This window comes from Pterocles gutturalis, unplaced genomic scaffold (assembly GCF_000699245.1).
Source record: "Pterocles gutturalis isolate BGI_N339 unplaced genomic scaffold, ASM69924v1 scaffold7264, whole genome shotgun sequence".
Lineage (NCBI taxonomy): Eukaryota > Metazoa > Chordata > Aves > Pterocliformes > Pteroclidae > Pterocles > Pterocles gutturalis.
Genome location: NW_010130603.1, coordinates 96559 through 120522, shown reverse-complemented (window position 1 = coordinate 120522; position 23964 = coordinate 96559). Strand labels below are relative to the sequence as shown.

The window sequence follows — 23964 nt, the reverse complement described above, 5'->3', positions numbered from 1 at the left end:
CCATTAAAGGTGATTTAAACTTTCAGTATTTTGTCTGGGAGCTGTAAAATGGGCACAGCCCCAGCTCTCACCTTTATTCCCTACTTTCTTTTCGTTTACAGATCTCTAGGGCCCATGGCGGGAAGGTAGGAGAGTGTGGGGTTGCTGTGTTTTAGAGATTTTGTTTGTCTCACACAGGGTGGCTGGAGGGCTGTGTCTGCAGGTGGGTTTCCTGAGCAGCTACACCTGTGATTGCACACACGCCTAGTCCTGCCTTAGACTGCTGGGTGTCGTGTAAATGTGTTTGCCAACAATACAAGCAGCTCACAATACTCCATTCACTTCCCGGTTTACTAAAGAAAGAAATTATGTAGGAATGTAATTCAGTGTTATCAAATGCTGAATTACAGTGCAATCAGTTTATATCCTTTTTTTTTTTAGTTTCAAACGAACAGCCATTCTGTAATGTTAATAACTGATGCAATGGGGAAAAAGGTATGTTTAGAATTTATCTAATAGTCTTCAGACTAGTGATGATTAACTCCACTGTCTCATTGTACTCTGGGAAGGCTTATGTCTTTCTGTATAATCGTGTAAATGTTGCTTGTTACAGTTTTTTCTGATGTTGTAAGTCATTGATTTCCTTAGTAACTTATTTAGGAATAATGCCTTTTTTTTTTTTTTTTTTTTTTTTTTCCAGTGATTATTTTTTTTAGAATTTTTTTTGGGAAAATTCTTTTTTTTTTTTTTTTTTTTTTTTTGACAGTGATTTTTGGATTGAAAACGATGGGTAGAAAAGATGCCTCCACAGCAAGGACTCCTGTTGACCAGTACAGGAAACAGATAGGTAAGAGATCTGAAAAAATGTTTTTGTGTGCTTAAAAATAATCTGTTTTATTCAGCCAGACCAGTTATTGTAACAAAATATATTCTTCTTCTTTTTTTGTTTTGCTTGAGAGTGGTGCAAAATAACACACACTCTAGGGAAACATTTTTTTTTATGCTATTAACTAATTCATTCAGCAAAACCCTTTATGTAGACAGTATTTCAAGTAACTTGATAAAGTCCCTGTTCTGTATTTGGAAATACTAGTGAATTACTGCAGTGCAGCAGCTCCATGATGGTTCTGAACTGTTGAAACTTTCCTGCTTGTCTCCAGTTTAAAATACGGGCATTTCTAAAAAAAATACTCTTCCTGCTTTGTAACATTTTTTGATACACTGAATGATACAGACCTTTACATTGTATAACTGCATTTATTCTCACACTAATGGAATACTTTCAAGATGTTAATAATTTATTTTCCTAGGTCTTTTTCTGTTTTTGCCCGTTGTATGTGTAGGTAACTTGTGCACAAAGTCTGCACATGCACATACACAAATGCACACGTGCACAGGTACTTACATAGCAGACTCCAGTCCCTATTTCTTTGCTTAAATGCAAAGGTAAGTGACTTATTTTTGGAATCCATATATGAGGGTTCTGTCTCTCTAGGTGTTAAATAATATTATAAAGCAGACACAATATTTTAAAAGTATGTATATAAAATGAAGTACCTTAATCTATACTCAGTTATTTAAGTAAATGACTTTGTTTTACAGTTGCTAAGCACCCACATCTGTGTTTAAATATGCAGAAAAATAGCAAGTGTCTGGGAAAAAAAGGCTGTTTATAATGTGCGTTCTCATGGTGAAAGAGGTAGGGGTATGTGAAAAATCATGTTTTTATAATGTCTTAATTTTTAGTGCTGCCTTATTATTTTAATATAACTGTTTTAATGGTCTTTTCTTCATTTAAAGTTGAAAGTAAGGTACTTTTTTTTTTTTTTTGATAGCTGTGGAGTGCTCTGTATTTCCTAACTCTGGTCAGTTTGTGTGGCTGGCTTCCTTGGTTCATTCTCCGAGATAGTTAGAAACATGGCTGAAAGCTTCCGAGTACCTTTATGGTTGAGAAGCAGATATACTGGAAAAATGTTTAAATATATGGGCTCTCTGCTTTTGTGTGATTTAGGTTTTGTGTAGAAAACCTTGCAAGGAAACTATTACCCAGCAGAAGATGACACCACAAATATTTTACCCAAATGAGTTTGCTGAGAAGTGGGAGCCCTGCAGCTCATCTTCGGGACAACTCACCCCATAGAACTGGGTGTTTGGAGAGAGGATAATTGCATCAGCTTTCTGGCATTTTCTCCTCATGTTTTCATCGTGGTCACTTCTTTTTCAGCCACCTCCTTTAGGGTTGCTTTTCTTCCTTTTATGCACGCATTCAGGTTGGAGTTGTTTTTTAAAGTCTTCCGCAGGGTGAACGAGACTGGTGATCGACAGTGGGATCCCTGGAGAGCAGGCTGGGCTGCTGGAGGACCAGGGTGGTGTAAAGCTGCCTCTGAGACTCACAAAATTAACCTCCCTCTCTTCCACAGCTTGGGTTACTTGCATGTTACTACAATGCGGTGCCACGGTTGCACATCTCACACCCATGAGGTGCCAGAACTGATCAGCAGTGCTTTGAGCAGGAGAGAGGACACTGTGCTGTAGCAGGGGGTCGAAAGTATTTGTATCAGGGCTCAGCACTCAGAGGGATCCCGTTATGTTGCTGACTCACCGTTTTCAGGCTAGCGTGTTGCCTGAACAATTTGGCACCTTCCCTGTTATACGATACAGGACCGTGATCCATTGGGTACTGCAAAATACAGTGTCTGAGGGGCTCATAATAAGCTCATTTTCCTTAGATGCAATGCGTTGCTCTTAACTTGGCAAAAGCAAGTGTTAAAAATTATCGTAGGGAAGAATCTCACCCTGGCAGGAAAATAAACTATATAACCTAGGAGGTGTTTCTGTGACTGTAGTATTCCTTAGAGGACAGAGAACAAGAACTAAAGTAGACTATCCACTGCCTTTTGCTCTGATGATGGTTGTTTCAGCTCCCACTCTGGTCATTCACTGATATAACCATAGTGTTTGCCAATGGAAATTAGTTCTCAGAACTTAATGAAAGGGTTGGGGGGGTGCGGTGTTGAAAATTTATGGATACGTTTTTATGCTTTAATGTTGCAGGCACGTTTGAGTTTTATTCATAAGCATTTTGGGCTAGCTTTAGGCCTGGTCACTGAACTTAGTGGATGATACCTCTAGTCTCATTATGTCTTTAGGTGTATTGTAAGAGAAATAAGTGTATTATTGACAAATATTGTCCAATATATAACTTTTCTTGCCATAATAAATATGGAAATCTTTCTTCTTTTTTGACATTGCTTCTTGATTTTTTTTTTTTTGATCTAGTTTTGCGTGATGATAAGTCATTTGTTTATCACAGAATCACAGGATGGTTGAGGTTGGCAGGGACCTCTGGAGACCATCTGGTCCAACTCCCCTGCTTAAGGAGGGCCACCTAGAGCCAGTTGCCCAGGACAGTGTCCAGATGGCTTTTGAATATCTCCAAGGAGGGGAACTCTGCAACCTCTCTGGACAACCTGTTCCTGCGTTTGACAACCCTCAAATAAAAAGGTTTTTTTCTTACTTGTTTCAGTGTGTGCCCATTGCCTCTGGTCCTGCCATTGGGCACCACTGAGAAAGGCTGTCTCTGTCCTCTTTGCACCCTCCCTTCAGGTATTTAGATATATTGATGAGGTTCCCCATGAGCCTACTCTACTCCTGGGTAAACAGTCCCAAGTCTCTCAGCCTTTCCTCATAGGAGAGATGCTCCGGATCCTTAATTTTAACTCCTCTTGATCTTCATGATCTGATTTCTTTCAGATACTTATTAGAAATTGTACAGAAAGAATTTCAATTTTTTCTTAAAATCAGTTCATCAAATAAGCCCCAGATTTGGCAGCTGAGGTACTTCTGCAGGGATGCTTTAAGTGCGAGGCTGCTCAGTAGAAGACCCCCCAGAATACAGAATGCTGGCATGCTCCAGGCTCATCTGTTTTGGAGATGGACATTTGATCCCTCTTTCCCAGATAGGTTACATCTGGAAACAGTGGGCAAACACATTTAAAGTTCTAAATCCATGCTTGGAGTGAATACTGTCCTTTGGTATCTATGGATTCTTGAAAATATTGCGATGAATGCTGTCTGAACAGCTATCTCTTGCTGACTAATGGTGTGGTATTATTTTTTAGCTCATGATTTAATGTCTTCTAGCCTTTTTGGATAAAACGTAACCAGAGTTCAATATTTTTAATACTTTTTTTGATGGAAAATGCCAGGCTTCAAGGAACAACATGTCACAAAGTCATATCAACTTCAACACAATTTTCAGTTAGATGTTTAGTGGAGTAATTTGAAATAAAAGCAGATTTTTAATTTCATTTTGTTCCAAGCTTTCTGTTTTGTTCTGGGTTTCCATACGGCGTGCCACATGTTTGCCCTGTGGCACGTTGCTGATCACTTCAGTGCAGCCATTTGCCTTTTTCTCTCCTTCATGAGCACAGGAGCGCTGGTGTCTTGTTTGCCACTGTGCCGTTAGCGGTTGCTGTTTGCTTCAGTAGCGTTTTCAGAGGATTCCCCCAGCACGGAGATTGATATTGCTCTTCTCTGTCAGCTGGCTTTCAGCCATCTCTTCTGCCACCAGCCAGAATTCGTCTGTAGTGCCTCGTGTTCAGCAAGTGCTCTGGTATCCGACAGCAGCGCTGCCTTTTCTGCGAGGAGCAGAGGCAGCCTTTTAGTTATCAAACCAAACTGACACTGGCTTCGTGAAGACCGTCCCCAGGTGGGACAGGGAACAACAGCAGCAACCTTTTCAAACTGGCTTAGACTGCGGCTGGAGGAGGAAGGATGGCACCGAGGGAATCTGTTCCCCGTTTGGTTCCCCATGAGCAGCCAAGGCTCCGGAGGAGGCATGAGGAAAAGTAATTTTAACACTCTTTATTCATCTCTCTCTCACATACCCAAACATATACCTGTGGTGCAACAGCAAACAGGGCAGCTCTTCTATGCAGTGTTTCCTTCTCACTGCTGCTGTTTGTGCTGCTGTGCTTAATTTGCTGGGATCTGAGGAAAGGTGTGAGGCAGTATGCATCTTTCTGCGTTTATACAGCTTTGCTCTGCAAATGCTGTGAAAATAGCAACAGGTTTTGCACCATATTTGCTTTGTTTACTGTTATGTGCGCTTTAAGTTCCCAGAACAATTCCACATGTATATTTTCCATCCTTCTTCGTCTGGTGTGTCGCTTTGCTCGGCATGGAAGCTGCAGGATTTCTGGGTAGTGTTCATGCCTCGTGTGATTGTGGGATCCTAAGCAGGCATACTGAGAGGATTATAGCGTAACTAAAACCTGGTCTACAAATCATGAATAGACATACTTTTGGCTCCCATTACTATTGTGTTGCTATAGCATAATTTTTCATGATGAGAGGTTGTTTGCCAATCATTCAGCCTCCAATTTGTAGACTCAAAGGTCTGCTTATTGTCTGCTCTCTGTCTTCTGACTTGCCAGCTTTACCCTTTAGGGGCTGGGGCAGCATAGCCCAGGGGACCTCTGGAGTAAACAAGGCTCCTCCGTCTCCTGGGAAGGAGTAAAAGTTACAAATGAAAATCAATTATCTTTTTTGATTTGGAAAGCACAAGGTTCTAGGCTGAGCACGATGGCTCAGTGTCGGAGGTGTTGCTCGTTAGCACGATGGCTCAGTGTCGGAGGTGGTGCTCGTTGGCATAGCACGTGCAGAGTGATGGGGCGGTGGAGGAGACTGGGAGTCCTGAGACCACGGCTGTAGCAGTACAGGAGAGAAGAAAGAACTGCCCACCTGAACTAACAGATAAAACTCTGTGGGTAGAGTTGCCCCTTTTTAAAAAACTCCTCGCTGTGGGGAACCGGTGAGTTGACCAGAAGAAAGGCACCTCATCCTAGTGCCGGGGGTTATAGTCCCACTGTAGCCTGAGCTTGTCTCTCAGCGTGGGCTTGGTGGGCAGAGCTGGGCTGGCAGCAGCAAGAACATCTCTGGGGTTCCCACCTCCAGCTACCAGCTCAGTCGTGAGCATGGACCTGTTGCCTCCCTGTCTCCAGAGGGAAGCCCTTCATGTGGCAGATTGCCATCTCCAGTTGCCCTACTGCTAAAAGACGTGTCTTTATTTTCTACCACCTCACCTTCTTCTCTGTTTTCTGTTCCTGTTCACCTTTTCTATTCTTTTACAGTTAATGTCCCTCTGCCTTCCTTATCCTGAGTAGTGCCATTATATACTCAAGCTGACTACTAGCAGTCTTCCTTTTCAGCTCAAAAAAAGGAAAAGTGTTACATTTTGATACTTTCTTCTGAAATATGTTACATACTTTGAAATGAAATGTGATTGATTTGTTATGGATCAGGAAATGTTTGTTATCAGCATCAAAATTTTAGATTTCATTTGTGAAACAACAGCAGCAAAAATATTTGGACTGATTTGTGCTGGAAATTTCAAAATTGCACCATTTGTCATGAAACAGGGATTTCTGTGTCTTTTGTCTGTTAAGAAAAGGCACAGGACCAGAAGGCAGAATTTGCATCATCGAGATCGGTCTCCACTGTCACAAGCAAACATATAGCAGGACTGATGTCAGTGGAATGAAAATTATCCAACTCATTGTTTTAATCAGTCTTTTTTTTTTTCCCGCCCCATATTTGATATCAGTTGCCTGTTTATTGGGGGAAAGGTAGGGAGGGGCAGAGTACAGAAACAAATACTTGCTATTCTAATTTGAGACAAAAAGGGAAGAGATCTCTCCTACTATTTATTCAGAGTGCAAAAACAATCCAAGGAGTGGGCAGTTCCAGTGCATGGCATGCCCCCCCTTTTTTTTTTTTTTTTCTCTCTTATAGAACATTACATTTACCCTCATGAATTTTTCTAATAAAAATGTGCTATTAAGCACCTAATAAAGAGAAGTAGGAAAAATCCCTCTCCTTTTGCTATTAAGTGTGACTGTTGGCAAATTTTGGAATCTTTTCCTGTGCTGAGTTTCATACCTCAGAGTGATATGCCATGGGTATCACATGTAGTCCCTTTTCTTTTGTTTGGGAGGAGGTTGTATGAAGAATTCATTTCTTTATCACCAAATTGAACTAGATCTTTTGGTCAGTGATTACTGTTTTGATTTCAGTTTTGTGCCAGTGGCATCACTTCTTGGAAACTAAAGCAGCTGAGGAGAGCACTGCTGTGAAGTGAAGCCTTGCCTGGCTGTAATAATTTAGCCCACGTTTTGTGATGATTGGGATGTTTTTAAATATGTTTTATTGCTTTGGCTTCCAGCATAAAAGGAGAGGCAGCTGCTGAGCCAAGGGGCTATGGGAGCATGTACACACACCATGCGGAGATGCTAAGGAGGAAGGTGGTGTATCTGACCTTTGGCTCCCATCCCTGCTCCACAGCAAAAGCCTAGAGTTTCTTTGAACTTATTTGATTATACTACTTTTACTATACATTTATACTCCGCTTGTTGAATACTTTTATACAGATGGAGGCTCATAGTCTGCTCTTATTTTGATCTCATCAACAGTATCACTATTTCACTCATTGAAGTTGCTATGATTTTTTTTTTCATAGGTGTAAATGGGAGTGAAATTTGACACACTGTCTGAACTGCATTTCAGTATGGTGTTATTTCAAGCACTTCCAATTCCTGTAAGGTATCTGGTGTCTTCAGGGCTCTTGCAATATACATATTTGTGCTTGTACTTATTCTCAGCTTCTGATCCATTCTCAATGGATTAATTTCTGCAGTCAAAAAAATCAACCTAAACCAACCTCTTTGCATCTTCTCCAAAATAAAGAAAAAATTCACTATAGACACATAAGCATATATATTACATATCTAAGCACATAAGCATATATATTACATTCAGAGGCAGAGTAGTTTAACATTTTTAGAAATTCTTTCAGCAGGCTTTGAAAATCTTAGCTTGTATGTGTGAAGGGTGGACTTCAAAGTACTCACATCTCAATGTGAATCTGTAAATCTAACTCTAGACACCCATTTCTAAAAAATCTCAGACATAATTTTTCTATGTATACAGTGTTCATGTATATGCATTCTCTGCATGTGGTGCATATGCTTGTATTTGTAAGTAAAATTATGTCAATATAAATGGGGAGTTGGGCAGTAAACTACAAATCTGATTTCCTCTTATTTCATCATAAGGCAGCAGTGCAGAAGGCATAAGAATGAAATGCCCAGTGCACATGCATCTATCAAGATGTGCTTGATGGAACTTTAAGGTGGACAAACTGCTTTTCTTCAGCTACAACGCTGTGAGATGTAGTGCTTTTTTCTGTTTTGGTGGGGTTAGGTTTTGTCCAGCCACTGTCCTGCAATGTTAAATCTCCGCTGCTCTTCCTCTGTCTGAAATGAAGGCAGCAAGGAGTCTAGTGAGCATTGCAGGGGCACTGGTCTAAGAAGAAAGACGTAGACCCCTTTGCTCAATTCAAGAGGTTTAACTGAAGGGGCTTTTGTATTTCACGCTTCAGGACGTGACCGTGTGCATTGCAGGTATTGCGCCTATTTATGGCCTTGAAAAAAATGTGTTAGATGTCTGTGTAAAGGGTAAGCGTGAGCATAGACCAGTCATCTGGCTTTTGTAATGGATGTGTTCACATTGGTGATTGCTATCATGCGGTCCATTAATTGCATGTTGTCAGGGATTTCTGTAACTGGTTTGTATTAAAAATATTTTTTTCAGTGGAAGCTTTTGCTTCTATTATGCCTTATTTTGGAAGAAAGTTAGGCACTGGCTACGCTGTGGTTTTCAAGGTCTTGAACTATTTATGGGATTGTGTGCTAGGCCCTACACATTACTTGCAGGCTTTAAGTGTTGGATGGGAAATGAAGTAACAGGGCAGCAGAATTATCTCAGTAAGTTCAGATTGCTAGAATGAAAATGTAAAAAGGCATTTGCTTAGTTTGAATTACTGTTGCAGAAATTGCAAACATCATGCGACTATCTTTTGCTTTTACTCGATGGTGAAATTTGTGTAGCAGTTGGATCAGTACAGCAAAGAGCACCATAAAGTGAACAAAGAGCTCTACAATAAGAAGTGGAATGGGGAAAGTCAAATACTCTGCCCTGATTGAGTGCTCTGGTTGCAGTTAATAAATTTACAGATAATCTAAAGCAAGTCACTAATCTGTTGTTCAATCTCTGAAATACTTTACTTCAAATCTGGTCCTTGTCATTATCCTAGCTGCACAGATACCTATTTGCCATGGGACTAACTGAGTGAGTTTTGCTCTGCTGAGGCTATTGGTACTGTTCTAAAATAACTCATATATTAAATAATATTTTCAAGAATTTTGACTGTCTGTTAGATTGGAAAGGTGGAAAAAGCCTACCTTTTCCTTAGTTTATTTTCTGTGATTACCTTATCATTATAACTGTATCTGCATTGGTGCTATAAGATTTATAGCAATACTGATATCCTCGATTGTAATATTTGATTTTTCATTGACAAAGTAACAGTAATTTTAAATGCATGAGGGGTTTTGTTAGAATTATTTTTCATAGGGTATTTTAATCAAATAACTGTGGGCTTTCTCATTCCTAAGTTTTGGGGTTTGGATGATCTAGGGTGTGATAGGTAAGAGGATGTGACACAGCTTGTCACTAAATCACTTGCTTAGGTTCAGCCTAGGTGATATTCGTGGGAAGATGGTAACTACCTGGCAGATGTTGGGTGGCATTTATGATGTGATGTTTGTACATTCAGTTCCTAGTGGAGAAGTGTTGAAAAACATCGTTATTTTTTGTCAGTCAAAACAGAGAGGAGCTGGATAATGAACTAGCATAGGGAATGAAACAGTGTCTCAGCCTTAGACACGGACCCTTCAGCTCAAGGTTATGGCATGCTGATAAGAGCATTACACAGCTTCACTGAAGCTGTTGTGAGTAAGTCTGAACTCAGGGTGCGTTAAATCCTTCAGCTTTGGACCTCTTGAGCATAGTGCCTGTGTTGACCTGCCTCTTAGTGGTGCTAATTAACTTGGCGACAATGCTGTGAATAATGGCAGTGCATCTTCTGGTTGGAGGCTGGCTTGCACCTAACCAGTTCACGTCACATGAGTGTGCTACTGTTTGTGTAGACCTGGCCTGAGGGACCTCCAGTCACTGTCACGGAAGAGGTAGAAGAAGTTTTAAGTTAAAGTAGAATGCAGGTGGGGCACCGTAGGAGTTTGCAGGCATTGAGTGGGGGTGTGTAAGAATCACCTTCTGTGGGCTTCTCTTCTGATGAATGAAAAGTCTGAGTTTGAGCTGGTGATTTGTGTCTGTGCTTTTAGGTTAAGCAAGCCTGGTACTACATTCTGGCACAGAGGCCAACTGACATCAAATGACCCTGACCACGCTGTTGAACTCTTTTATCCCCAAAACAGAGTGTCTTCTTGCAAACTGCTTATTGAAAATTGCTCCAGGCCCATGTTAGCTCTTGAGCCATGTGTAGGAATTGCTTGGGAGAGGGCTACTCTGGGCACAAATTGTGCCAAGGACTGTTGTAACAATTGGAGGGTGCAGACCATCGAATTCCAGTTCCTGTTGATGTTGCAGAATATATTGGTACACTTGCAACCAGATAGCCAGAGGGTACAGTTTGACATTACAAGGTGACCTTTCGCAACACCTACTTCTCTCTACTTGTTCCTGTCACCATGTCACAATGTCACCGTACCATCCTCTGGGATGGCACAGCTGTTTGTGTGCCATTTTGATCCAGCTTGAAAAAAAGATGTGCTGGGCAGTTTTTCAATTAAATCAACTCCCTGATCTGCTTCATCATCTGGCTGCATGCACATACTGAGCTAATATGCATCAAAGAGCAGGACGGCATGCTGCAGGCTCTCCAGTATGTGGCAAAACTCAGGCCAACAACTGCCATAAGCCAGTATTGCTGTTGAACATATTGCAAAGCCAAACCATACCTTGACTGAGTCTAGAAAGTGTCTTTGTTCCATATAACATGCAGATTGAACAGATTAGGAAGTGTAAGAAGGATTCACTTCCTTTGTAGGCTTCCCCCAACTTCTTAGAAACACTTTTTATTTCAGTCTGGTGGCATCTGTAGGTCAGATCAGTCCTACTATCTGAATTACTTTATGAATAATAACTACAGTAGTTTAAATCCATGTATTTTTAGAGGTATTTTACACTGTCTGTAGTGAACAATTATGGTGTCCATACATGTGGAAGGCACAGCAAAACCTGAATGCCCTTCTACACTGACAGGGTCCTCCTTACGGCCCTTCTTGTAGATGGGTGTCACATAATGTTCAGGTATAGTACAGTGTATTTTGCCTACTGAACATAGAAAGAAATAGAGTGAAGTGACTAGTGGGTTTATCTCTGAAGAAATACTTTTCCAGAAAAGATAGGCTGCAGTCTTTTCTGGAATAGTTGGGGACTGCGCAAACTAGAATGACTAGAATGAACGGCACAGGGAGAAACATTGAATAAATTGCAAATCAAATAGAACTGAAGGTACAATCCCTAACATACTTCATAGTGTGAAGTGTCTCAGAAAATCAACCTGTTAAGTACAATACCAGATGGAAACGATTGGTAGAGTGACAAGAAAATCAGCCTCATGTCTGTAACACAGGAGGCTCCATGTATCTTGGTAGGCAGCTTGGAAAAGCACAGACCCCATAGCATGTATTCCATGGATGATTTTCAGTCCAAATGGCTTAATGGAAAAAGCAAATGCGACGTGTTGTGTTTGTGTATAGAAAATATCGAATTCTAGTGAGTAATTGTCATGAAAAGGACAAAGAGGGAAGTGCTTTCGTGCACTCTTCAGAGAGGGAGAATAAAATATTTTGGCTGTGGCAAAAGCAGAAAAAATATAGTCCACAGAGAGTTGTCTTCCCCGTCTTGCTTATATCACTGATGCAAAAAGAGAAATTAAAAAGTATAGTACAGTGCTAACTTTTTTGCTGTATCCAGCTACCTTTTCAGGTAATTTTTAGTCCGAAGAGAAACACTTCCTACAGTCAAGAGCCCGTAAGTAGGAAGGTTGGATTTTGTGGTGGTGGAGATTTGGGACAGGTATCACACTGCTGAATTTAGCAAAGTTATTTCAGATTCTCATCCTTGTAACTTGGAGCAAAATCCAATCTGTAAGTGTGAAGATAAAATGAATAACATTTAGATACTGGAAAGGCTTATTATGTTTCCTCCCTCTTTGTTTGTTGTCTGTTGTTAAAATACTATCAAAGAACAGTGCATGTTGCTAACTTAGTAATAATTTTTGGAAAAGTTTCATTATAAAGGAGGCTAAACACCAGTACAGGTTGCCCAGAGAAGTTGTTCTCCCTTCCATCCTGAATGATTCTGACATTCTCTGCCAGTATTCTCATTTGTCTTTCAAATGCTGGGAATATTTGCTTAGAGTGGTATCGTTACAGAGTCCTACCACAGAAAAGGTTCTTAGAGCTGCTCAGTATGCTCCTTTGCATGGGCAGAAAACTAATGATGCGCTAATTCTCATACACCACTATGTGAGAATGTCAGGGTGGGTTGCATCAGCATCCTAAAATCTGGCTTGTGTCTTTAGTTTGATGACCAGCTAGCTCAATGTCAATGCTGTCAATTCATCAGCTGGAAATCTTAGAGGAAAGGTTTCCTTGTTTCTGATGATCACCCAAAGTACGGTCATGAAAAAAAGAGTGGTTTATTCTTGTATATATTTAGAGATAGGAAATATTAAAGCCATTAAATAAGGCACTAGAGACAGTGTGTTTCAAGTACTGAGTGTGCTTCGCTCATCCATGTGTAAGAGATAAATCAAAAGTGAAAGAGATGCTGAAAGAACCACTGGGGTGACCAACAAGAGCCTTGTTTAGCACAGCTGAACACGAACTAAGACAAATATGGTTCCTTTCAGTGAATGTTTCTGGAGTAAACACTTGGGAGAGAAAACAGTCCATATAAATCCAGTTTGTGTATTAATTGTCCATAAACAGCTGGAAATTAGAAGGTAGTTTTCTACCAATAGGAGACTGAGCTTCTTGAGTAATGTCCTAATTGTAGTGCTAAAGACCAAAAAAACCCCAAAACTCTAACTTGTTTTCCAACTGATCTTTTCTATGATCTTTTTTGAACAAAACTGAATGCAAGGAGTGCCCTCACTAGCAGAGAACTGGATTTCAGTAGTTCACCAAGTCCTTCCTAGTCATATGTTCCATATGGACAAAGTTTCACTGTGAAGTGGAGCAGCTTTCCGAGATATTTATAGCTAGAAAATACATTTGGAAGGATTACCATAACTTTCTGACTGTAGTTTTACTTGTGGAAAAATTAATACTGAGTATTTTCACCAAAATCGATTTCAGAAGAACTGAAAACATGATGTTGAATTTCCCAGGCTTTTTCTGCTGTGTTGAAGAGAATATGAAATTCATGCTGAACGTCCAGGCTGAAAAAAAAAGAGATGAGGGAAAAAAGGACACATTTTGATCATAACATTAACCTTTGTTTTTCAGTGACCAGAAGAACTAAGAATTAACTTGATGTAAATCTCCATTTCATGCATGTTTCACTCAAACGTTAGTTGCAGTAATTTTGTCTTAATAATTTATTATCCCTTATTCTGCATATGCAAAATCCCATTGCTGAATTTTTAGAACTTGGCATAATCACATCCACTGACTTTTTTCTTGGAAAGGTGTGCCTGTCATAAGGACTGCGTTGTTACTGGCTTTGTTTACTTCTGTGTTTTTACATCTATCTGTGAAAGCAGACATTAAGAAAAACTATTTACTCCAAATCTGAGACAAACCTGGAGGTTGTGAGGAACTGAAAAATGACTCTAAAAACTTTTTCACTCTGCATGCTGTGTATAATAAATGTGTCCTTTCTGATATGTTTAAAGAATGGACTCAGAGCAAGAAATGTTAACAGAGAACTGTTCAGGTAGTTTACAAATAACCTCTCTCATCTGTCCTGAGCAATACCTGTGCTGTCTGTTGGGACCCCACCGTCATGGGAGGTGGGGAATTTTCTCTGCCGATGCTGCACATCAGGATTCTCCTGCAGGAGATGCACTTGAACTAGGACCAAGTCGCTCGTCACCTAATGGTGATGGTTGAAGATCTGTGTTCTGTATCACATGCTAGACCACACTAAGGGACTCTTCTTCAGCAAGGGAAGAGAGAGTGGGGTGTGGGATTACATAGGACCTTTGTGAGCCATATAAACAGTTTGTGAGGGAACAGGCATAGCTAAAAGTTAGTTTTCTGTTTAATTCTGATTAATTTTGTATGCTTTTAATTCCAGAAACTGTAATTGCTTTATACATAGATTTATAAATATTTAACATGCATTTTTAATGATTAAGAAATTGACTTTAAGGGTCAGTAGCAGATTTGGTTATTTTTTCAGGTACTTTTTAATTGTTTCTCATTATATTTGTAAATGTAATTTAAAAATCTTTAAAAAGAAATTAATATATGCCATCAGAGAATCATCTCTAATAGATTACAGTCATGAGTGGTTTTTTCACTTCTGTTAACATGATTAGACCAGGATCTCAGTTTTTGACCAAAGTCTTGCAAGGAAAGGAGATTTCCCAAGGTCATACAGTAATTTTATGGAAGATTCAGGAACAGAAAACAGTTCCATGCTTTCCCATGCTTTATCTGCTCTAACAGATCAGTTTTCCAGATGGTAAACTATTTTCCTCAGCAGTCTTCCCAGCTTTTGTGTGTTTCCTACAAGAGGCAACATACTTAAAATATCATCCCATGGAATAAAGTTTTGGGAAAAAAAATGATGCTGAGAGCAATCCTTATTTCTTTGAATAAATTGCCCTAATACAGGTCTTTCACTGTTTAAATTGTTTATAATATGGTCATGTTCAAAATAAGGCTATTACTGAAAATTTACTCATTGAAACATTGACAGAGCAGTGATGCTGGTGCAAATGATGAAATAAATCAAAAGGTCTCAGATAAACTTGTTATCATCTCTCTGATGGCAAGGTGATTGGAAATGTACAGCATTTAAGTTACTTGACAAATTTTGTGCCTAAGGAGACGGTGTGAAGTAAAGCCTAGCTATTCTTCGTTGTATATTGAAGATTGCAATATTTGTGAACGATACCAGACGTTCACCTGAAGGCAGCAAGTCCAGTCCTGAAGTCAGGAGTAAGATGCCATTATTTTGGATGTTTTAATACATTATGTGGACGTGCACATAGTTACTTTTCTGTGAGCCTTCAGAAAGGGAAAAGGATGGAATAATATGCTTGGAAAAATAAAAATTTTAATAAAATAAATAAAAAATAAAAATTTTAAAGTTAGCCAGGCTCCTCTATCCTATTATCTTAACATAAACATGGATCTCATCACTGGCTGTAGCCCAGTTTGGTTTTTGAATGTAAAAGTGTGACTCCTAATGTGCCTTCAAGACATTATTACACCTTTAGTTCTGAGGTCCATAAACCATTACTCTGGGTGCTCATAAATATGCATTTCCTTCACACTTTTAAGTAAGCTGCTATTGCTGTCATTCACTTTTAGTTAAGACCTGTCAGGTGGTGTTGCTGTCGAAGGAAAGAAGTTTAAATTATGGTTGAACTGAAGATGTGTAGTTCTTAGGAGTGCTAAAATTATGAGTGAGTTGGAGAGATTATTCCTCACAAGTAATTTTAGGATCTCAAGGGATAATGGTGATGTGTACAAGAGATGTTCCCTTCTCCGCTAATTCCATTAAAAGCCTCTGATTTCTGCATTGCTGGAGTGAGACTCCAAAAACCTGCTTTTCCATCTTATATAATCACTTTCACAGGATCCTGTAACATCCACCTCTGCTAAGACTGTCAGTACATTGACTCCTGGAATGGCAGTGATATATAGGTCTGACAAAGCATCCTTTGCAATATGCTTCATTGAAGTGAGAACTGCAAATGCTGATAGTATTACCGGAAACCTTTTACTTAGGCAGAATTAATAAATTACAACTTCTATTTTGGGATGGTCTTGTACTATACAGTCTAGAATGATATGACTTACTGGTAAGGAATTACTGCATCTTGGTAGACAGCATCCAATTTATTTTCAGTTCTGAGAAAAGCATTATCCACTGGATAGGACACTGGATCAGGAGTTAAGATATCCAGGATAACAGTTGTGCCATTCTTCTGGTGCCTGACCTCATGCAAGTCTCTTCACCCAGAGGTCTTTTGTTCCTTCCCACACTCTTTAGACTGTGTCGTCATCCTTGGGGTGTGATATGGGTGATCGTTCACAGGGTGTCCCCCTAAGCTCTTGCAGCTTCTCTGCACCTAGGTGAACACCATGAATCCCATACTTGGACTCAATCCATAAATTAATCCATTACCCACAAGATCTAGCTCCAGTCCAGGCTCTGTGTGGTTGAGAGTTGGGAAGCTTTTCTTTACCAAGTTGTGACCGGTGGCGAATTAACAGTGAGTCAATCTGAAGCAAAGAATGTTTTTAATCTTGGCAGCAAGGATGCAGGCTGATGTTAAAAGGGATTTCAGGTGAACAAGACAGGCATTAGAGAGAAGTGACCCTAGCTTACCCTGAGCTGCACTGTCCCTGAGGCTCTGGCTCTGGTTCATCGTGTGACTTTGTCCACATTCTTTGTTTGCCACAAGGCTTTTTTGATTTTCATTAAATTGGATATATTATTTAATGTTGGGTGATGTGCTAATACCGTTCAAATACTGCCATCTTATTGTATGTGAGAACAGAAAACTGTGAAGCTGTTAGAAATGGATGTGATGTGGTATCTGCAGCAGAAGTCCTGTACTCTGTTTCATATGGCCTCGTCTGTTCCCCGAGTGGCTCAAGTTTTCCGTGCCACCCCCAAGTCCTCTCTGTTCCAGCTGGGGAAAAGGAAGCTATGGGTGACAGGTTGTGTCCTTCCCTTCCTGGTCTAGCTGTCCCCATCCCTCCTCTAAGCAGAGCCTCACAACAGCATGGCTGGTCAGGTGTGGTTGTGGAGGTCGGTGGCTCCTTGGAGGGTGCTTGTGGAGAAGCAGGCCGACAGGAGAAGGAATGATTCCAGATCCGTGTGGTGCCACAGTCCCACTGTCACATCCCCACCAGATAGTGTGGGGTTAAATACAGCAGAAGGAAAGAGATCCTTCCCTCCTGAAACACCATTGACCCTTTATCCATAAGGTTTAATATTATTGTTACAGTACTTGGTGATGTTGCGATGCTTGTTCAGCAGTCACTGTTGTGAATGACTCAGTGATGTTATCTGGCAATAGCATGATATACATCAGAGTAATTGGGAATGAATTTCAAATTACTGGGACTGAAAACATTTTTCAGGCAGTGGTTGGTTTGGTTCTGTTTATGTGCTCAAGAGGTTAAACTTATCGCCAGAGACATGGTCTGGAAAAGTTTCTTTCTGGTTCAGATAGACTAGGGCTGTTTGAGGGGGTTTTCTTCAGAATGGAAAGAGGGAAGGGAGTATTGCTTTCCTTTTGATCATTGTCTTAAAATAATTTATATGTGTGTTTGGTTTTTTTCCAAAAAAAACAGCCTCGTAGGGAATCTTTGACCTCGGTTGCTCCTGTTCTCCTTAGGTCAAAAGAAAGTAACTTATGTAAGACAACGGGAGAAATTTCTGGCTATTTAGCTGCAGGGATAAGAAGAAGAGAGATGTTTTCTGGGACATCTGTTACATGGATATGCCTTATTGTGGGCAATTGAATTGGATGACGTGGTCATCAGTCTCTATATTTTCTTTTATTGTCTTTAAGTGCTCTCAGTGGAGAACGATTAGTAGCATTTTCCTACCTTCCTGCCTAAGCACAGGCTAGCTTTTATTGGAGCTAACCTCTAGTAATTATAAAGCCAACATCACAATAACAAGCAAACAGATGGGACATATAATATTCATAAATTATTGAAGGCAGTTTCCTCATCCTTCACAGTAAGCTCTTCAGGACAGGGACAGACAGTGTCTTGTAAGCACCTACAGTACAACAAGGAGGTAAGCAACGGTCAACATGATTTGTCAAGTCCTTGTCTCTTCTCTGGCAGAGTAGCAAACCTTATTGATGGGGAAGAGGAAGAGGTGCCGTATGTATTGACCCTGTCAAGATTTTTTGACAATGTATTCTGGTAAACAAACTAGAGATCCATGAATATGGAGCTGTTGCAAGATGGGTATCAAATTGGTACAAAAGCTGTCCTCGGTAGCTGTTAATGGTTTATTGTCTGTTTGTAAAGGTGTAATGAGGTGTCCATAGTGGTCTGTCCTGGACCCAATATTTTAATTGCAAGTAGGATGATGAATTTAGTTTGCAGATTATACCAATATGGGAGGCAGTAAAGAGGTAAGAGTTTAAGATTAAAATTCAAACTGAATTTTAGAAATTAATGAAATGGCTTGGGAAACAGAATATAAGCCAACAAAGAAAAGGGAAAGATTCTTAACTTTGGTAGAAATAATCAACCTACAGACTGAATATGGGTAAGAAATGCTTAGGCAATGATTGCAGAGAAAGGGTTTGTAACAGTGAGCAGATTTACAGGCAGACTGTGATCGAATATGTAGGGAGAAAGTATATAAAAGATACCAATAAGGTTTCAGATCAAGTGATGTGTTCAGTTTTGTACAAAGATAGAAAAAAAAAGTCCAGAGGAAAGCAAGAGGATCCCAAAAAACAAAGACTAAACAACTGTGACTGAAGGACTGGTTCAATCTGGAGAGCAGAAAACTTGAGATATAATGGCAGTCATTAAATATATAAAAACCTTATGGAAAGAAGAAGGGAATAAATCAACTGTCCTCCAAGTCTATGGTTGATATGGCAAAAAGTAATGTACTAAGAGTTCAATAAGAGAGATTTAAGTTAGATATTGGGCATGAGGAAACTTTTCATGATAAACCTAGTGAAGCAGCGGGGGAAAGCTATGAGGCTGTGCCATCTCCATTTTTAAGGATCTGTTTTTCTGTAACTCTGTGGTCCCTGTCTGGAACAAGATTTCTGGATGTGATCTTCAGGTTGGTATCTGTGACAATGATCTCTCTTTCTCTTGTCTTTGCTACTTAGCTTTTATCTGACGTATCCCCTTCTGTTCAGCTTTTTCCCTTATTAAGTGAGCTATGAGTATATCTTCAAATGGGATATATTAAAAAAACAGTCTTTTAGGGACTGAGATGGCAAAGACCTGAAGAGGACTCTCAGGACTTGCACACCTCTGGAACAGTGGTGCTGCATGCTGCCTCTGTCTTCCTAGAAAGCTATTTCCATAAGTCTGTTTCAACTTATTTCACGGTAGATTACATTTTACTCTATTTGCAGCCAAAAAAGTTAATAAAATCAGTGTGAGCCAAGTTGGGGCTGGGCACAGTCTGTCTCAGTAAGGCAGAAAGGCTTCTTGTGTGATGAATGTGCCCCTCTTGCCTTTTTCACACCTCTCATCATCAAAGAAATAGGATGATAGTTTCCGTTGTCCAAAAATAATCTAATCAAATGTTTGATGAAGATATGGCTTTTAATTGCATTAATGTTGGGTACTTCACTCTTAAGCAGTAGTGTTTTTGTTTTGCTTTTCTCATTTTTAGAATTTATGTAAAACATGGTTGTTTATATGAAAGTGCAACTGCTAGTAGTTGTTCCATAGCAAAGTGTTTAAAATGTGCTCAAAGCTGCATGTGCACATTAATGCATGTGTATGTTGTATAGATGAACAAGAAGTGAAACACCCACTCAGTTGTCTGTGTCAAATTAATTGTGTTAATTTCTTCTTAAGAAAGGTATTTAATGTTTTCATAGTTGTCTGTTTGAGTATGAAATGTTAAAGAGATTGTTGGAAAGGTTAATTGCAGAACTGCCGTCGTGTGTGTTGTAGATACTCCTTTTACATGGAGCTATGACTTTTTAATGGCTGTAGGCATGCACCTGTTGCGCTTAAGCAAAAGATTGTAAAAGATGATTTAGCACTGAAAGAGGTGAAAAAGGACTGCCCATCAAATAGCATCTAGTAACCATCAATATTTTTAGTGTTGTTCTTCAGATCGTTTATTATGGTCTTGCAGTTAATTGAGTATATTCTGCAGGTATTGAAAACAATGGAATTACCTGACTGATTAGCTGATATAAATTATTAATGTTATTTTTTGTTTTGTACGTTACTAAAAGCTAGTTTTCTGAATTTCTTTTCTTAACTGCTTATATAGATTGAAAAATATTCTGTAAAATAAGTATCAGAAAAGGTGCTAATTTATATATGTTCTTAATTACTCGTTACAATCAATGTATGTCTAATACAAATTTTAAATGTAAAGCATTTCTTTAATGAAGTGCTGCTTTTCATGACAACTCATAGCAAATTCTGAGGGATTTTCTAAGGGATTCTGTTTCCAGTCAGAATATTATATTTAGCAAATATTACCAGACTTCTGTTTTGGAATCAGGGAAAGATACAATAATAAAATGGGTATATTTTGGTATACTTAAGTATGCTTTATATTTTGAGTTTTTTTTAAATCTTGCATGTAGCATAAAAGGAACTTATTCATTTTAATGCATCCTTCTTGTTGGCTTAAAGCTGAAATATAGTTGCTTCAAAATTAATTTACCCCTCATGAATGACTGGTTGGATTATCTTTGTAGCATTAAATGTCAACCCTGAGCTCAAAGCACATTGTGTCTACGGTAGAAAGTTGTCCCTGAGCACTTAATGTTGTGTTAAATGATGATGTGTCCTTTGCAAATGTATTATTAGTGTCAAGCTGTTCCGTCTCTCAAGATTGAAAAATGGTCAGTGATTTGAGCTGCCATTAAACCTGAATAAAAAAGAGAGAGGCTGTGGGGGGTTTTCATGCCTTTTCTGAGTACAGACATACTCTTGAGTATGTATAAGACATATCAAAATGTTCCCGTTAACCTAAGACTCCAAAAACTCCATTTGGAGTCACAGCAATTAAAAATGAGAAGATCTCACTTCTGCTTCTCAGGAAAAGAATGGTCACTGAATTCTGTGTGACACTAAGAGCACAAAACCCAATAATAAATACTTGAGAGCCTGGTCTTGTTTCCGTAGACGTGTGCTGGAGTTCTGTCGCCAATTCTCAAACATAGATTATAACACTGTTACTGATGTGTGATTTGATACCTGATTTTACCTGAGGTTGGGCCTGAAATTCCTGTGGAATTTTGTTTTCCTGAGATTCCTCTAACATCCTAAATAAACAGTTATTTCCAGTTTTAGAAGTATAGTGTTATGGATGAGTTACAGTGTTACGCGTGTTTGAGATGTGTCCTGTGTGAGGAGACTTTCACAGAGTTTCACTGAATTGAAATTCTGTTATGAACATACAGTGACTTGTTTAAAATCTCTCAAATATGTTTAATCACATATTTCTGTACATGCATCTTAGAAGCTAGGTGCCTAAGTACCTTTATGGATCTGGGTGATGTTACAAAGCCCTTGAGAAAACACTTCTTTCCCCATGCTAGACCCCGAACTTACTGGCATTAATAAAGGCACATAAAGAAAAATTCTTCTCCTGTGTATGAGATGATAGAGCCCACTTTTGAGGAGTCCCAGGGCACATAGGAAAAAAATACTTCTATCAAAAATCAAACTACTGTGAAGTTATGGAATTGTTGAAAGTACAAACTGATTTGAGCTGTCAGCCATTTAGCTGGTTCCAGGAAGGTGTTCCCTGATGAATGGAAAAAGGCAAGTGTGGTGCTCATCCTCAAAAACACTAGGAGGAGGACATGGATATACTAGAGTGAGTCCGGTGAAGGGCCAAGATGACCATCTGGAGCACAGTGTGTACGAGGAGAGGCTGAGAGAGCTGGTTTGTTCAGCTCTAAGAAGAGAAGGCTCAGCTGAGATGTTATTGCTGTCTACAAATGTTTAATAGGAGGCTACGGACAGAGTGAAGCCTAGCTTTTCTCAGAGGTACACAATAGTAGGACAAGAGACAAGTTAGAACATGGGAATTCCAATTAGATAGGAGAAAAATGTTTTTACCAGAAGGATGGTCAAATGTTGTAAAAAGTTGCTCAGACAGATTGTGGAATCTCCACCTTTGGAAATACTCAAAACTCAGCTAGACAAGCTTAGCTACACTAGCTCCTGGAGCAACTGGAGATAAGTTTCCAGTTGGATCCAGTTTAGAAGTTGGCTCTGTTGTGAGTGGAGGGTTGGACCAGATGACCTCCAGAAGTCCCTTCTAACCTAAACTGTCCTATGAGTCTGTAGCTTAAAGCCCCAGGGACCATAGCTGGCACACAGGAACGGTTCTGAAGAAGCAATGTTATGATTATGTTCCATCTTCACAACAGTGCTCTGTAGTACAGGTATAGCTGACTGGCTTGGGAACTGTCACAGCATAGCTGAGCAAGGGTGGAATTCATCAGGGACCACCAGCTAAGGTGTGATTTTAAATGCATTTTCCAGTCCCTTCATGGCTCTGTGATGTTCTCTCTATAGTAACACCTAAGATAATTACTGCAAAGGTAAGTGGGCCATGTCTGCAAATGTCCCAAGAGTCCAGATAAAATCATGTAGGAAACCCATTCTTCTTTTCCACTTGTCCTTTAGATCTAGTTTCTTTGGCTTAGATTCATCCTGCTTAACCTTAGAGGTGAAACCAGCCCGCCTGACATGGGTGCTGAACAACTGTAGGTTGTTGACAACACTAACCTAGGTGCTGCCAGGGAGCACCCGAGGCTGTCCTAGACTGCTGTCACTCACTCATTGGAGAAGGCTCTCTATGGGAAGTAAAGACAGACCTAAACGAGCAATCACCTAAACTGAAGCCAGGTGCGATGGTTATGACCTTCTATGACTTGCATGGAAGGAGGTTGTGGAAAATAGTGTAGACTGAGCCTTCCTTCATCTTGGACCTTCACGCCTGCCAGCCCTCCTGTGACAGTAGGGCAAGGAGGTGATGCTTGAAGTCAGACTGTGGAAACCCTGGAAAGACCAGAACACCATTTTCTTGTTCTGTGTTTGTTCTGTGGGGTTTTGTGGAGGGTTCCTGGAACCTTTGCTGCATTTGAATCAATAATCACAATAAGAACATTGACTTCAGCTGAACTAGGTGTGTGATTGCACACTTCCAGTTTGACAGTAGTTCTATTACACCTTAAACGATACTTTAACATATGAAATGGATTCCTACTGTATGGAAAATGTCTTACTAATGTTTTGATTGTGATTATAATACCAGCACAGAAAGATTCAGGACAGCAGTTTGTTGGTTGCTACAAATTATAGTGCAAGTGTTGAAAGGAATTTTAAATCTGTAATGTTGATTAACAAATTTTGCTATCTGTCAGGTTTTTTGGCATGCTGTAAATAACTCATCTTCAAATAATTTGTCTGAGTAATTAAATTTAGATTGCACTTTTCTCATTTCAAATATTTTGACTCTTATCTATTTGCTTTTTCATTGTGGCTTAATTGGTGTGGTCTATATAAACGGACAATAAATTTATATACCTTTGTTATAAAGATCAGTCAGTGAATAGAACTTGGTATTCATCCCAAACAGAATTATGATTGAATGTATTTGCAAGATTAAAGCACTGAATTTACTTTTTTCTAATTAAAGGCAATTAAAGATTTGCAGACACAAATAAAAGACAATGAATTGAGGAATAAGTGTAGAGCTAGTCCATTTGCAGGTGAAAAGAAGTGCTTTTGAAGCAGAACCAGCTGTATTTTCATTGAAAGAATAACAGTTCAGGAAGCTTTTCTGCATGTGCTTGCTTGATAGCATAATGTACTCATAAGCAGCTTACGCAGTACAGTATTCAGAAAATAGCAGTGCATTAATTTTTAAAGTAGCAAATGCAGGCAAAGAGCAATGCTGCCACATGATGATAATGAAGGTGGATATTGTAAAGTCTACTGAGAGAAAAGAAAGCAGGGAGCTCCCGAAATGTGAACATTTATAAAACAATAACTAGATATTCATATGATAATAAGCTTGGACAGCAGCATCAACAAAGGCCAAAGATGCAGTTCTGTTTCTGCTTAAGCCTGATGAATTGAAAAGCAGAGAGGCAGTCTTCAG

The 23964-nt window shown here is 39.5% G+C and overlaps 1 protein-coding gene across 1 annotated transcript in view; it reads left to right on the top strand.

The window, feature by feature from the left end:
* Positions 1–748: 748 nt before the first annotated feature.
* Positions 749–23964, top strand: part of TRIQK (triple QxxK/R motif containing) — a 37896-nt gene continuing 14680 nt past the window's right edge. Inside the window, exon 1 of the mRNA XM_010080272.1 lies at positions 749–826. Within this exon, the coding sequence (XP_010078574.1) occupies positions 766–826 (61 nt within the window). The 5' untranslated portion in view covers positions 749–765. The remainder of the gene's footprint in view (positions 827–23964) is intronic.